The 15969-nt window shown below is 42.2% G+C and overlaps 3 protein-coding genes across 6 annotated transcripts in view; all 3 read left to right on the forward strand.

Moving 5' to 3' along the window:
* The first annotated feature begins 1697 nt into the window (after nt 1-1697).
* On the forward strand, nt 1698-4694 carry ptcd2 (pentatricopeptide repeat domain 2). The gene is made up of 10 exons (XM_040197949.2): nt 1698-1890; nt 2377-2469; nt 2548-2677; nt 2862-2979; nt 3075-3153; nt 3229-3320; nt 3438-3551; nt 3653-3727; nt 3815-3928; nt 4144-4694. Exons 1-10 carry the CDS (start codon nt 1755-1757, stop codon nt 4363-4365), a joined length of 1173 nt encoding a protein of 390 aa, XP_040053883.2. The 5' UTR covers nt 1698-1754; the 3' UTR covers nt 4366-4694.
* A 453-nt stretch (nt 4695-5147) lies between these two features.
* On the forward strand, nt 5148-10298 carry cacfd1 (calcium channel flower domain containing 1). 2 transcript variants are annotated; one of them, XM_040197950.2, is made up of 5 exons: nt 5148-5711; nt 6852-6924; nt 7847-7972; nt 8135-8242; nt 8684-10298. In XM_040197950.2, the coding sequence occupies exons 1-5, from the start codon at nt 5600-5602 to the stop codon at nt 8772-8774; spliced, it is 510 nt and encodes a 169-aa protein (XP_040053884.1). In that variant the 5' UTR covers nt 5148-5599; the 3' UTR covers nt 8775-10298. The 2 variants fall into 2 exon arrangements, with proteins under 2 accessions (XP_040053884.1, XP_040053885.1); XM_040197951.2 differs by having other exon boundaries at nt 5149-5711; nt 8430-10298.
* A 3434-nt stretch (nt 10299-13732) lies between these two features.
* LOC120832031 (carboxyl-terminal PDZ ligand of neuronal nitric oxide synthase protein) overlaps nt 13733-15969 on the forward strand; it is a 30575-nt gene continuing 28338 nt past the window's right edge. For 2 of the 3 annotated variants that reach the window (XM_040198044.2, XM_040198046.2), the window contains exons 1-2: nt 13733-14322; nt 15698-15769. In XM_040198044.2, the coding sequence (XP_040053978.2) occupies nt 14218-14322; nt 15698-15769 (177 nt within the window). In that variant the 5' untranslated portion in view covers nt 13733-14217. Of the gene's footprint in view, nt 14323-14554; nt 14617-15697; nt 15770-15969 lie in introns of all 3 variants that reach the window. The other variant, XM_040198045.2, reaches the window with a different exon arrangement.

Raw genomic sequence — 15969 nt, forward strand, 5'->3', positions numbered from 1 at the left:
GCACGAGTCTATCTTTGGAGTCACTAAGAAGCACCTCAATCATTGTGAGGAATCTTCCCCAAGTGCCCACAGGTTCACCGTTAATGTTTACACAGAATAACCTGTCGTGCGAAATCACATGTCACCAATACGTTTTGCATTTAGAAACAAGAAAATCACAGTAGATTATGATGGAATATACATGTGCATAGTGTGCATGTCCATAACACAACTGAATAAGACTTTACTCCTGTCAGAGTTCCGACACTAAACACGTTGGCATAGTGACAATGAATCTAAGACGTACCTGAATGATGTGTATTACCACAACGTTACAGAGAAAAGGCAAAAACATCTCCTTCACAAGGGCACACTTGGTTATGTAATGCTGTGTAGGTCAATGGGTACATTGAGTGGAGGCAGGGTTCGGTGCTCACTGCAGCTGCCCCTATTAAAACAGTGGAGGTAACTTGATTTAAAGTTTAAAAAAGGTCCTACTTAACCACGAGGTTGGACCAAAGATTCTGAACTATTTGGCTATCATGTCTTAAATCATGGCCTTTATAAGCTACATAGTTTCAAAAGTCCAAAGGATGATATGAAGTTTGTTTTGAGAATAATTCAAGCCCAGTGCAAAAATACAATTTCAGTAGGGACTCTAGTGTGAAGCATCTGAAGGATCTGGTGTGACAGGTGAACAAAGCAAAGTTACAGTACGTGTCAATAGTCATCTGTAGCACTGTAGCCTTGAATGACACATTTCAAGGCCTGAAAAGGTACTCCCATTTAAAACTAGATGCCCCATTATTAATTTAGAAAATATTCTCAGGGTATAATTTCAATTGGAGCTAAAATGGCAGACTCAAACTCAATGGAAATGCAGACAATAAGAAATAATATTAATCTTTAGGTGGGTAGGAGTAGAAAAGTATAAGGGACAATTGCAATGGAAATCGGAGGCGAGGCTGAAGGATGTAGGAAAATATTTGAATAAACTGTTGATTAGATCAGATCAGATTAGATTAGATGTAACTGTATTTTCTTTACATCAGTGCAAGTATTGAGAAAGGAAATTGCAGATTAGCATTAAACCAGGAGAAAAAAAAACACTTAAATGCAGAGTAACATGTTGACAATATAAATAGAAAATATCATACACAGTTTTGTATAAGGTGGATATGAATATAATATATATAACCTTCAGTATAAACAGTTTGAAATTATTGTAAAAAATATAAATTACTTAACAATACATACTTTTTTAAGGATGCACAACAATGACAACCAAATTCACCGACAGGCCAAACGGTTCATGTTTTGTACCACACATTCTTAACACACAGGATATTGTCAAAACGTATTTAACATGTAATACAACAGCGCCACCTGTAGGTCATAAGATAAACACTTTTATGGTAAAAGAAAATGCTTGTGCAGATTAAGCAAGTTGCTTAAGTTTAAAAAAATAAATAACACAATTTCAATTTAAAACTAGAAGAGAAAAAAAAGTCTCTAACATGAATGATGTAGAATTGTAAAGTTCTGTACACTGCTCCTACGTCGCGTCACAGGGCGCTGCCATGTTGGATGATACCAATCTGAGTACTTCGTATCACCCGCATTAAAGCGAAGTGTAGGAAAGGTCACAGACTCTATCGTATCCAGGTTACATCACGTACAATAAACCAGCGCATCATATTGCATGTATTAGTAGTTGGGCATAAATCGGCGTTATGTAGCTCTCTAATCCTTCCGATGGCCCCCCCTTGGTTTTCATGTGCATGGTACGGTCAGTGGGCAGTATGGCGCTGGCCGGGCTCGGTAAATGTTGTCGGTCGTTCGGACGGGATCCCTCCAAAGTGGCCTTTTGTGGTGTTTTGCAGCCAGGTTGGATTGAAGGTCGCGTAGGAGGTAACGCATCGATATGTTTCCGTGTCTGTAACCTTAAAAATTTCTGTTTTTTTGAGAGAAGCTACGTTAGCTGGTTAAGAAATAACCCACATGTTGATGCTTTATGCAATTTCATTCTGTACTTTTACTCCCCGACATTCAAAATATTGTTCTTTTTACGACACTAACATGTATGTAATTCCTTCAGGTAACACAACTAAATACTTAGATGATACACATTATTATAGTTTAAGCAACCCAGTACTTTATCACGTAATTACCGAAACATTCAAAAGTTCACTTTAATGCATCAATAATTATAATACAATAGTATATGCTGTATATTACTCTGAAGTGGGCCACTGCATACTTTTATTTTTTTAATATTTTCATTTCAAACTACAAGTAGATTTTTGTTTGAATCCTGTACTAATTGAATGCATAACTTTGAATTTCTTTTGTAGTTTTGTAGTACTTTTACTTCAGTAGTTCTGGTTTTCTCTGCAGCTAAGAGGCATCTGTTGTCAGAAGATGTTATCAAACTACAAGACTTCCAGCAGAGAAAGCTGGCTGTGGCTCATCTCGTCACTGGATCAAAAGGTGAAGAGCTACTGCAGCATTATGTCATTTGTGAAGATGTATTCAGTGAGAGCTCATATTCCAAACACCATTTTACAGGAAATTATATCGAGCTATTTACCAAGAGGCTACAAAGAAATGAGCTGATTCCGAAGGAAGAGCTGAAACTTCTGCTTCACTTGTGCCAGACCGCCGATGACGTGCTGATAGCAAGGGATGCCATTTATAGGTCATTTACATCTTTTATTACCAAAACATGTGTATCCTCTTCTCTTTGTCTGAATCGCCTTTGACAAACACTTAAAAGAGGGAAACGAGATTCTACACACTTTCAACAGCAAAACAACTATGACTATAATCTTGCATTAAGTTGCTGAATTCTTCATATGTTTTCTTTTTTTTGCAATCACAAGGTATCACACAGACAACAGGAACTTGATGTTTGGAGAGTTCAAGTTTGGTCCACTCTTTGTGAGACTGTGCTATGAGCTGGGCCTGGAGAGCTTGGCTGCCGCTACACTTACAGATAAGGTGAAGTGTTTCACCATTATTACTGACGAGCGCTTCTATGCTTTTATAAGAGCTGCACTAAACTTGGTACCCATTTCTCCCGCTTGTCTAAACAGAATATGGGGGGATTTTTCAATGACGCAACCTCCTTTAACATCACCATAGACATGTTATTCATTAAAGGCTCTTTTGAAAGTAAGTGTCCCGAAACATTTTTCTTCTGAAATGATCAGCATATATGTTTAATACTCCCAACACCGTCTATTGCAGAAGCCTTGGAGCTACTTAGAACCATGAGGGCCCAAGGTATACCATTCAACAAGGACACACTGACACTGGCAGCTGGCACCTGCTATAAGCTGGTACTTAACCTATACACGATTATCAAGTCCATTTTAACATTACAGTCCTTAACGTCATATGTTTCAGGATGCAAAATCTTATTAAAATCTGCTAATGTTCTGTGTTGTGTGGGTCAGAACACGGCGGACTCCTACAGGATCTGCACTGCTCTGATAGAGGAGGGACAGACCAGAGGCAACGCCGTCCCCAGACACGCTCACTGCTTTGCTGTAGCTTTGGCACTTAGACAAGTGAGTCGTGTCTTCTTCCTCTAAGCATTTCATTTGAAGAATGGCCTAAGATTTATGTGATCAATCGTGGGTTTTTTTTCTGGGTCTTGTATTTGTTCCAGAATGACATAGAAAAGGCCCAGTCGTTGTTTTCACAGATAATGGTCACTGACAGCAAATTGTGCCAAAATCTGAAGGTAAGTGTGCTCATGTATCTGCAGCCTGCATTATTTCTTGCACTTTTTTGTTAAATTATAAAATCTATTTTTTTAATATAAATTTAGGTCACAATACTAACGATGTCAGGAGCTGTGACGGATGCTGTTTCTGTGCTGTCGGCCGCCGTGTTGCCTAAAAGCCCTTCTTTTGTGAAGAAGCTTGACTTTTCTCAGGAGGTGGTAAGTCGGACTGTCCTCATAAACGCAGATGTTGACTAAAAAGAAGCTGTGGATGCAGTTATTAAATGTTTTAACATATTATTGTAGTTAATATTAATTTGAATGTAAATGTTTCATCTGGGAACAAAGCAGGATGTATGTGGAGATATATATCTAAATCACAATAAAACTGCTGTGAACTAGTTTGCTCGGTGACCTCTCGCGATCTGTTGCAGGTAGATTTGCTGCGCTTGAGGAGTGAGGGCGGTGCACACGCGATGGAAGTGGAGCAGATAGTGACTAATCTTGAGCGGGCCCATCAGGTGACCCAGCAGACCCTCGATGGCATGCTCTGCCACACACCCACGGGGAAGAGGAAACCAGAGCTGAATATGACGGACAGAAAGACCAGACGAAGGAATCCGAAGTCTCTTCAGTCCACTCTGCTGTCGGAGTGATTGAAGCCTGCTCTCAATAAATGCTGGCATCAGCCAAAACCACTGACTGGTTAAAGTGGACATTGTCCATATTAATGCACCTACCTCTCCTTAAACAGAGATGCAGACTGGATTTCTGGTCTTTTTTTTGCCATTCTTATCCAGATTTTGATGAGTAATCAAGTCCTGACAGGCACTTTAACAGAAATCTTCTGTGAGAAACCATTCAAGTGGACATGGATTTCTTTGCAAAAAAACGTCTATGGATATTGAGTGATTTTGTGTGTTGTGTATATAAAAGTGTGAATGAGGGATTAAAGATGAATTGGATATTGAATGGTAAAAGAAAAGTATTGTTTTAATAGAATAGGTGCTGGTGAAATTTGGTTTGTTTTTCCTATCTTAAAGAATAGTTTCTCAATGTTTCGAGCCGGTCTTTGACCAAAAGTGAGGTAATATCTAACTGGATTCAATCACTTCTTTTCAAATTGATCACGAGGAGCTGTATTCAGGCTTCAGAAGGTTGCATTGGACAAATTAGGTGAGGTCAAAATGTTCTCATTTTGTTACAGTCATTGCACTGCGGAAAAGTAAAACCTGTTTCGACCTGTTTGTTAAAGTTCGTCGGTTATTTATTTGGGAAAGGAGCGATTATTTTGACCCAAATGTAATGTAGCACATAAAAGCCACAAACGTGAGACCTGAATCCTGGAAAAAAAAAGTATTGTACAATATGCATTACGAGTCCAAGCCGGCTGCTCTCAGCCCTCCCTGCATGTAAACAAACCATGACGCGCATTAATAAGCTCCCACAATGCACCGCGTTCATCGGCTGAGCAGCCAGAGAGGAGAACAACGGAGCATCCACCCACACACACCGCCGGGCCGCCGGACACGTTATAATATTATTTATTTAAAAAAAAGAAAGTTCATGCTTGTTTTTGCTCGTTTATAAAACTGCCGGAGAGCTTAGTACAGATGCAGAGGTGATACCCACTCCTAGCGGCAGCTGGGTGGCGGTGCTCTTTAGCATTAGCTAGCCGGTTAGCTAGTGTTGACTGACGGGGGAGGGGGCGGTGTGAAAAGCAGCTGGGCACAAACAAAACAAAAGGAAAGAAGAGCTCATTCAAAAAAAAATATTCCAAAAGTTAATTTTTTTTCTATTCCCTTCCGCGATAGGTTCCGCCGTGTCGTAATAATCTAGTTTAGCAGTTGTTTGTTGTTAGCTTCAGCTAAACGTCGCTACAACAACGCGATGAGCCCCGAGGCGGAGACCGCAGCCTCCACCAAAGCCTCCCCGGAGGACGATGGCATGACGTGGTGGTACCGATGGCTCTGCAAGATAGCCGGAGTTTTGGGAGGAGTGTGTAAGTGGATGGCACTTTTTTTCATTTTATAACTTAAATAACTGACAAGCCGCCGAGTATCCAAAATCCTGCTTCATATGATGCGAGGGGAACTCTTGAGTCTGTGGTGACGTGAAGTTTGTGCTACTTTGTGTGACGAGCAGGGGGGGATTTATTGCTTTTATACTGATTGTGGGTACTTTCCCCCTGTTATTATGATGGTTAAAGTATAAACAGGACAGAGAGACAGAAAAAAGCTTTGTTAAAGCCCCCCCCCCCCCCCCCCCCCCCCCCTACGTCAGCTGCCTCACTTCATGGCATCGTGTTATTCCTCAATCAAAACAACATGATATGTACACACTGCGGGTACTTGTACTCTTTCACCCTCGCAGTCGGCGTGAGAAGCAGGTTTTCCAGCAGCATCGCAGCTCTCCTTCCCAGTGACACCAGAGTCCCGGCTCCTGTGTCACATCGACCGAGCGGAGCAGTGCATATTCAATGGGCTCTGTATTATTGAGGAGGCCGGAGGGTCTGAGGGACTGAGACGTAGTGCATTGTTCCACTGTTGGTGGCAGCAATCAGATCCCGAAGAAAACCAGGCGTATGCATCCTCTCTTCTCACTGTGGCGTCTCTGCTTTCTCACATTTTACTGTGAATACAAGGGAGGATTTTTTGATACTTTGAGTGCTGTCACGGGTTAGGTAGGCTTACTAGTATGGTGCTAATTGCTTTTGCAATGTGTGATGGTGCCATATCACACATTATGTCAGGAACCACCAAATATTCCCACATGTCGAATTGAATTTTTCACAATTTATAAGTGACAGCGGATAGTCAGACAGTGGTATGAGGCACACAGGGACATGTACAATAGGTTTAACACGTATGGGTGTGGGCAGCTTTCCCTGGGGAAAGCTAGAAAATGATACATTGAAACTGATCAGAGTATCATGAAAGGAATCTTGTGAATGGAAAATGTGTCTTTTTGTGATTTTTACATAAAATTTCATATGGCTTAACTAATGTTCAGCCTTAGCATATGTGATGATAGTTTTTCATCCATCATATATGAGTCCAGGATGTTATTTGTTTCCTCATTCTGTGTATATACCACTTGTGTCTTGATAATTACCCTTTGACTTTGTTTTGTGGTTCTGCAGCCTGTGCCATCGCAGGAGTGTGGAACTGTGTCACCGTGAACCCGTTGAACATTGCTGCCGGCGTGTGGATGGTGTAAGTCTAGCCCTCTTTACGCTTATTTAAATGTAGCATACACGAATAGCTCCTTCACATTTTATAGTCTCAGACATTTCTTACCTTGTGTGTATTCCAGGTCAAACAAATAACAAACTACTCATTTATACTATTCAAAATGCTGCTTGATATTTTTCCTTTTAGCTCAGGTCACAAGGTACAGTGACTGTTCTGTTTTAAACATCCTCATAATAATTGAATCTATTGGAAAAGACAATACTTTAATTGGTTTTGCTTAAGTTCGTTTTAATTGGGACACACATGTGACCTCGTGCTATTAACGTTTCACTAAAAATCTACTGACAGTCACATACAACGTGTCTTTAGATATCAAAGATCCACCACGGCTTTGCTGCATATTTACCATTTATATTATGGTTTGTTTTACTTCTTGACAAATAATTGGGAGCTAACATGCTGGATCGAAACAAAGATTAGGAAAAAATCACAAGGTAGACTCTCTCCCTTCATTTCCTTTAGACCGGCTGCAATGATTGGGGGCTAATCAATCAATCTCTCATTTTGGACACTCACCAAAGACACCGGGAAGCCGGAATGTGTCTCTTTTTTTCTTTGGTTATGTCATGTTTGTATCTGCCCGTTGCATCGCTAGAGCTTTTTCAATTTCCCCAGAAAGAAGATTTTGCTGAACAGCAAAAAAAACCTGTCATGACTCTTTTTCTTCCCCACTAGGTTAAAGGATTATCCATCAATAAACCACAATCAACAAACATCTCTGCTAGTTTGGTTTATGAACTGTATTATTTATATTAATTTCCTAGAAAAATGCTCTTGAATTGTTTTCCGGACTTTATGTGATGTGAGGTGAAACGGTTTATGTTTGTGTTTTAAACACAAGGTAACTGACGGGTGCGTTTGTGTCCTCTCCTCCTGTCTCAAGGTTGAACGCCTTCGTGCTGTTCCTGTGTGAAGTCCCGTTCTGCTGCCAGTTCATAGAGTTTGCCAATGCGATCGCAGCCCGAGCAGACAAATTCAAACCGTGGCAGAAAGCCTTCTTCTACTGTGGGTGAGAAGCGCTACGCTGCACAGTCTGTGTCACTGCAGACCGTGAACTCCTCACAGGGATTCACGTTGCACCGTCTATTCTGGGAATGTGTTTTTTCTACCTCAGCATGTACGTGAAATGACTTCCTGACTTGTTGTGTTTGTCTATCGATGTCATTTCCAGGATGGCGATATTTCCCGTTCTTCTGCGTTTCTCTTTTACGACCTTGTTTGGAAACGCCATCGCCTTCGCCACCGGAGTCCTGTACGGACTCGCGTCTTTAGGCAAAAAGTAAGATGTCTGTTACTTAGAACTTGTCATAATGTAGTATACTGGGGGTTTAATTCTTATATCTTGACAGCTATTCTATACAATCTATTTTAAGACTTAAGCACTCAGTACTCAACTGTTCAATGCAGACATTCTGTGATTAATCATATCCCTCAATGTCTCACTCATAATAACATTCCACTAAAAGGTTACATTAAAACAGGCTCTCATTAAATGCAGTACTTCACGTTATAATCGCTAATACGATTGTAATCTTGTGCTTCTAACAACCCCAATGAGTCTCTTTACTGATGCAAATTAACTGACAAGGTGATCCGCGTAATAGTCGCACGTTAACATTGTCATCCTCTCCCGTCATACCTGCCTTCTCTTTGTTTCTCCCCGTCTCCTGCTTACCCTCCTCCTCTCGCCTCCTGTCCCCCTTTTCCCTCCCTGTCTCAGGGGAGACGCGGTGACGTACGCCAGGCTGCAGCATCAGAAACAGGGGGACGAAGAGAGGATGACGGAAACGGCCAGCGGGGCTCCGGAGTGAGGCGCCCGCCATCCATCTCCAATGCTCCTTTTCCCTCTTTCCCGATCCTGTCACTGCATAACTACGACACTGAGTTTATTTATTTCCTGGAGGCTGCTGCATTATTGTTCTCCGGGCCGGTTAAATATCCAAGCAGATTGGATCGTGTCCATTATTTGTTACCCGGGGTGTAATTGGGATCTTTTATCAAGACTCCCAAGATCTTAAACTGTAAGCTTTGTTTTTATGGTCTTGTCATTGATTGTATTTATTATTTTATTCCCTTTGTTGTTTTGTTGCTGCGGTCACTCGTAAACCCCTTCCTGTAGCAAAAAAAGTGAGCTACGTCTTTTTCGCCCAAGAGCCTTTCGGGAATTCCCAATAGAATTCGATGTGATTGTAAAATGCTTCTTCGGGTTATTGGCTATGACTCTGAGGCCGTGATTCAGAGAGGTCCGTTCACCATGAATCACCATATCTGTAAATAGTCCCACAGGTTTCCTTTCGTGACTCCCTGTATTAGAATCGCAGAATGTACCTTCGTTGGAAAGCGAGAGAGAGACTTTAAAGCCACGATGCAGACGACACCGATTTTTAAATGTTAAAGGCATTATGAATAAGTGTAACATTGGGAATGTATCTGGTGTACCCAAAGACAAACACAGTTATTGCTCATCCATCTTCTTTTTTTGCCTTTTTAGTATTCTGGCATTATACTTTTGGTAGCATGGACTCTTACGGAGGGAAATAAAAGCTTTCAGTGCATGTGTGACGTTGTTAACGTATCGTTCCTCGTGATCAAGTAGCCGGTAGCCGCGTGCATCCTTTTAAAAACGTGTCTGTTTTGGGGCTTTAGAATCTTTTACCGAAAATGTGTTGTGTTGATTTTGAGTCTTACTTGGTGCATTCTACCAACATACATTCAATATTAAATGGCGGGACATTGGTCCGCATTCACACATTCACCAAAGCCACGCGTTGCCTTCGTCACGGAAGTGAGGTATGCAGCGGTCAGCAGTGTACGATGTGTGTCTGTGTCGTGTCGTCGTCGGTAGGGGCGCTTTGGGAATAATTGTTTACACGTACCTCTTACAGCGGTTTCTGTCCGGTAGCCTTTTACCGGCTGGATCTGTCACACATTACCACCAGCTCTCAGGTGTCACACTTGTACAACGTGCTAAGTAGACTGAAGCGTAGATCACAGATGTACGCTAACTAGCATGAGTGTGAATGACTTTCATTCATGTGCAACCAGCTTCAACAAGGGACAAAGCACCACACACCAGCAGTGCGCTACAGCCCGACACTACACACACACACTTTACCATTTTGGTAAGATGTTAAATAAAATAAACAGCGTTCTTTGTCCACAAACATCCATCCAAGTGTATTTTATTGCGGTGAAATGCCTCCGAGACTCTTGTGGTTTGTGATGGTTGATCGTGTCGAGTGCACATTTTGCTGTGAGAGATATTTGTATGATATGTGTTGTGATGTGAATCCTCATCCTGTTATCGATTAGTGAATTAAACAAACTTGCTACTACTGTCGTGGTCCAGCTTTATTATGATTTTGATCCTTTTTATGTGGATGAATTCTTTTATGATCCAACTTGTCTCCTGCACGCTACGCTCCCATCAGCATCATGCTAAATGCTTTTCAGCAAATATGAGCACACTAATAAGCTGAAGAGTGAATGGGAAGCATCATATCTGCTAAACATCCATTCCAGCAGATTGACCTGTACAAGTTCAAGCTTATATTATCTTGTTGAGCTCACCTGTCTATATGTGATTTACGTGGTGAAAACTTCATGAACATCTGAGTTTAAGAGTTTTAACTCTTTTTTTTGTGGATCTCTGATTAAAACCAAACGGGAGGAAGTCAACAAAACATAAAACCCTTATATGAGGATGAAATAATGTTGTTGAGCCCTAAGATTGGTCGACCCAACGATAACTTGGCATTTCCAAAAGCCCACAGTGGATTACATTTTAATGACATTGGGGCATTGTCCTTTAGCTAAAAATATAAAAAGATCATGTATGCTTAATTGTAGTTGCGTACAAAGCATGTCTCTCTTCTCTTGTGACCGCCGTGGCTCTTAAGTGCTATTATTCAGATAGATGCGAGTGCTGATATACAATGTAAACTTTGAATGTAAGAATTACCAATAAAAACAGGTCCTTCAAATAAATCACAAGACATTTAAAGATAAAGGCACTTGGTCTTTTTTCCCTCACTAAAAAATTCACAATATATAAATATGCACTACAACGTTAGAATTCATTCTACTACTAGTAGTACAGCTACTACTGCTACTATTACAACTACTATACAGCTGCAGCACAAACAATTCAAATTGTGCAGATTGATTTTTGAGTGGAGAAGTTATTGTGTTTTACACTCGTGATTTGAGCACCAATTTCCTCTCTTTGGATATCGGTTTGTGTTGCTTTGAAAAAATCACATATCACAGTGGATTCAGATCTTTTTAACAGCACAAATGCCAGCAAATGCCATTAATTTGTATCCAACATAATGTGACCCACAATGTTTGTAATTGGGATTAAGCTGCATCAGAGGCAGTCCATCTTAATGAGATGCTTTCATTACTTTGTCTTCCTCCTGTAAATGATGTCATGGATGCCACTTAAAACCAGGACTGTTGCTACGGAAACTGGATTGCTCTTGCAGCAATTAGCCCTGAAGATTCAAATAAAGCATTTACGTAATTTTGTGTTGGTTTAGGACACAATAGCGATACTGTTTGACGCAAAAAAGACAGAAAGAGAGAGATTAGAGAAATTAAAGCCATTCCTATATTTATTAGACCAATACCAATTAAATCAAATGCCCTGGGTTCCCTGGGCATATTTCTGCCTCATATACAGATACAAATTATCTATATTCATTAAGATAACTTCAACCAAGTTGACACAAATTCTTTAGAGTAACCAACCTTCATAAAGATGGAATATTTCTCAGTGTTTTTTCTTTAATTAAAGATTAAGGAGTGGTAATGAATTTGGATTCTCCAGCGCATTGAATAATGTAATTCCCCAAATACCAAACTATATCTTTATATATATATATATATATATCTGTCCTATTGATCCCTTTGAGAACAAATGGAATGCAGGCGACTGGATACAAAGAAGGCTTGAAAGGCCTCGTTTTCAGGCTGATGGACAGTAAAGAGTTTTGTTTTGTATCATATTTCCATGAAATGCGCTTATTTTATATTTTTTATACTAAATATTAGTTCTGCATGACTTTTCTATTTCTCCTTTTCCACATGAACAAGCGCATAACCCTTTAACCCCATTTTCATATTTTACTTGTATTATTATGATTTTATCTTACAGACAATATGAGGCTAAAGGCTATTTTAAAGGTTTGTTTTCCACAAGTGCCCGTTTGATGAATTAATCAAGTTTATGATCAACACCTCTCTGCATTTCATTAATACTGCATTATGTCAGCATTATTCTTCCCCGGTGAGGCATCTTCTCTCACCTTAAAGCCAATAATCTTTCCATCTTGCTGTCGTGTGAGTACAGATTGTGGGGATTTAGTGACCTCTTTCTTATATTAACAGATCTTAATTCATTGGATTAGCCAGGATTAGTCCGTATAAGTCCGTCTGCACTGTAACGTTACCCACTGTCCTGTAGAAGAAGCTCTTTCTTTTATATGTTGGCCTGCTTTTAATCTCAAAACAGAACTGGAAACTGAAAATACATTTTGACTTCAGTTACATGGTGAGAAATCAACAGAGGGCGCCATTGCATTATTACAACAATATGTATTTGCTTTAAATACTGAACGTGTTGAACCGATTATTTAGTTAATTATGTAATATTTTCCTGCTACTGTTAGAGAATGGCCCTTCTTCTGTTGGAATTGAACAGCGATGCTCCTCTTGAAGGACCTTTATTGGCCTGAACGTCCACAGGATTAATGTTAATACCAGCAGCTGGAGATGTAATGTGACTGCAACTGAGGAGGAAGCTCTTTAAAGGCTGAGCATCATGAGAACTTCATTACCAGCAAAGAGCAAAACGACTGTCTGAGCAGAGATGCCATTTTCCCGTCATAAGAACTGAACCGCTGTTATCTAATGGAGTCACTGGGCCCCTGTGGGAGAAACTCAAGGACGGTGGAAATGACCAAATGAGGATTGTGCCATGACTCTTCCCCATCTGTACATCATCATCATCATCATCGTCTGGACTCGGTGCTGAGGAGCGAAAGACGAGCTGAAAGCCGCCTTTTACATTGAGAAGAAATAGCCCCCGGCTCTTTGCCTGCAGAGGAATTACTGCATGATGCAACGAGGAAAACGAAACCTTGATCTGGAACGAAAACAAGTTGTCAAATTCAGTGAATGTTAAATAAGATGACGAAATATTCTGTCTCCCTTACTGGAGAAAGTGGAGGAAAAGGAACTCTACATACTCATCAACGGTAGACACAGCACTGAGACGACTAAATGTATGAGAAATTATACGCATGATGCAGAATGGGCCCCCGTCAGTATTAAATAGATACTTTGACGTTGAGGTGGAGTTCAGACGGTTTTGTGTACTTATCATGTATCACTGCCTCAGATTTGATGAAATGCTAAAACATACAAAATAATTGTCTGCGAAATAACTGTAGTGGAGCAAAAAGTCATTTTCAGTAGAATGAATAGTAAAAGTACATAATTTAAGTACTTCAGAATTCTTAGGAGTATAATTGTTATCAACTAAATGTACTTAAAGTCTCATAAATAAAAGTGTCCATGTCTTATAATAACATCTTAGAATGTACCATGTTGGTCCACTTAGTAGCTTTACTTGGCTGTAGGATTCTAAATCCTCCACAGGTTCCCCAGCAAGACATAAATGAAATCCCCCGGGGGGGGGGGGGGGGGGACTGGGACCGGCCCCCCCGCGCAGCTCCAGGTTGCATCATGCCGGGGAACTTTGCTCCAATGAGCGGCCCGCGTTGTGCTTTTGAGGGGGGAGAAAGGGAGACGACGGGTGCAGCGCTGCTCGCCACCAACAGGACGAGATTCAAAAAGGAGAAAGAAGAAGAAGGAAAAGGAACGAACCCACCGGCAGCAAGAGGCAACACCGCCGCTTCCTCACGCCGGACCCCCCCCCAGCCAGACACCCACCCACCGGGAGCTTTTGGGGGAGAAACACGCTCCTCCCGGGAAAGGGAATCCGTGTCTCGCTGCATTTGTCACGGCGGGAGAAAAGGGGGGCGCTCGAGCCGGTCCCTCTCTCCCTCGAGGACGCGACCCCGCTGGAGCGCAAAGGACAACAATGGACTGCGGCTCCGCCGGGGACTCGCATGGGGAGGAGAGGGTCTCGAACCCGGTCCTCACTTCTCTGTTTGTCCGTTAAGCACCGTGCCGGGAGGGAGGGAGGGAGAGAGGAGGGAGAGAGGGGGGGAGAGGTGACCGAGCGCGATGCCCGCGCGGAACAGGTACAACCTGGTGGACGACGTCAAGGACTCGAGGTTGCCGCTGCACAACGACGAGGCGTACCACCATGGCATCTCCTTCCAGGCCAAGGTGAGCGACCCCCCACCCCCCCGCGGAGGCAGGGTCCCGGAGCAGGTGCACCGGAGCCCTTCAGCTGGGAGCCACCGTGGAGTTCCAATGTGTGTGTGTGTGTGTGTGTGTGTGTGCGCGCGCTTTAGTGCTGCAGGGCCAGTGGGGAATTGTAGTTTTATATATATCCCTTAAAACTGAGCGAGATGTCTTTTATTTTTAGAGCTCAAAAGTGAACTGAGTGTATTTTCAGGTTCCCCCTCCAGGTAGTTGAATTATTAACCTCTCAGGGAAGCAGCTTAGCAGCATTCAGACGTGAGTGACAAACACACACACACACACACACACACACCGATGTGTTACTTTATGCCGAGGAGAGAATCTGGGGAAAACATTCCTGTCCAAAGGTCACTTGGCATGGCTGCTTGTGTTGTGCGTCTTGGGCTGTTGTGTTGTGCGTCTTGGCCTGTTGTGTTGTGCGTCTTGGCCTGTTGTGTTGTGCGTCTTGGTCTGTTGTGTTGTGCGTCTTGGGCTGTTGTGTTGTGCGTCTTGGCCTGTTGTGTTGTGCGTCTTGGTCTGTTGTGTTGTGCGTCTTGGGCTGTTGTGTTGTGCGTCTTGGCCTGTTGTGTTGTGCGTCTTGGTCTGTTGTGTTGTGCGTCTTGGGCTGTTGTGTTGTGCGTCTTGGGCTGTTGTGTTGTGCGTCTTGGCCTGTTGTGCGTCTTGGGCTGTTGTGTTGTGCGTCTTGGCCTGCGGTGTTGTGCGTCTTGGCCTGCGGTGTTGTGCGTCTTGGGCTGCTTGTCTAGCAGCGTTCTCATCTGGTCGTTTAGTTTTTCTTCCTCATCATTTATTTACTCCACAGAGTGAAACACAAAACAAACATAAACAATACAAGAGCCTGCTCGCACAACTTTAACAAAAGCACAGCGGCAGGAGGAAACGATCTGAGGGCAGGTGGGACCGAGAACTATCCGTGACCCAACCTTCCTTAAACATCATGGAAAATGATATTTCAATGAATGACTTGACTATTAATACGCCCTGACATGCCAAATGGATACAAGTGGATAATATGAAAGCCAATTAAAACAAAGATGAATCCTCATCGTTACTCACTTCCAAACATAAAATGCATCTCAACGAAAGCAACACAATCCTTACAGCTGCGTAATTACCAAAATAGACAAAGAGCTCATGACGGAGGCAGTTTGTCTTGTTTTTGTTTACTGTTCCCATTGTTGCATATTGTAGACAGTGTACACGGTATTTGTCTTTTATAAAAACACCAAAACACTCCACTTTGGAGTGTGTGCCGCTGTAATGTGTGTGTGATAACATCTTGGACTGTGTGTGTGTGTGTGTGTGTGTGTGTGTGTGTGTGTGCGATGGTTTACCTCAGTACGTGGGGTGTCTGGACGTGCCCAGGCCCAGCAGTCGGATGGAGATCGTGGCCGCCATGAGGAGAATCCGGGTAAGATGAAAACATCGCGCACGCACACTCACATGCTCATCATCATCATCATCATCATCATCATCATCATCAGTCCCGCGTCTGTCAACAACGCAGTAAACACTCGATAGAAACAATGTGCGTCTGTCAAGATAGACCTTCGTAGCGAGGATGTGGTGGTGCGTTCACTGGCGGGACGACAGGTCGGGGTTTCTGGGCTC

The sequence above is a fragment of the Gasterosteus aculeatus genome, chromosome 14, assembly GCF_964276395.1.
Source record: "Gasterosteus aculeatus chromosome 14, fGasAcu3.hap1.1, whole genome shotgun sequence".
NCBI lineage: Eukaryota > Metazoa > Chordata > Actinopteri > Perciformes > Gasterosteidae > Gasterosteus > Gasterosteus aculeatus.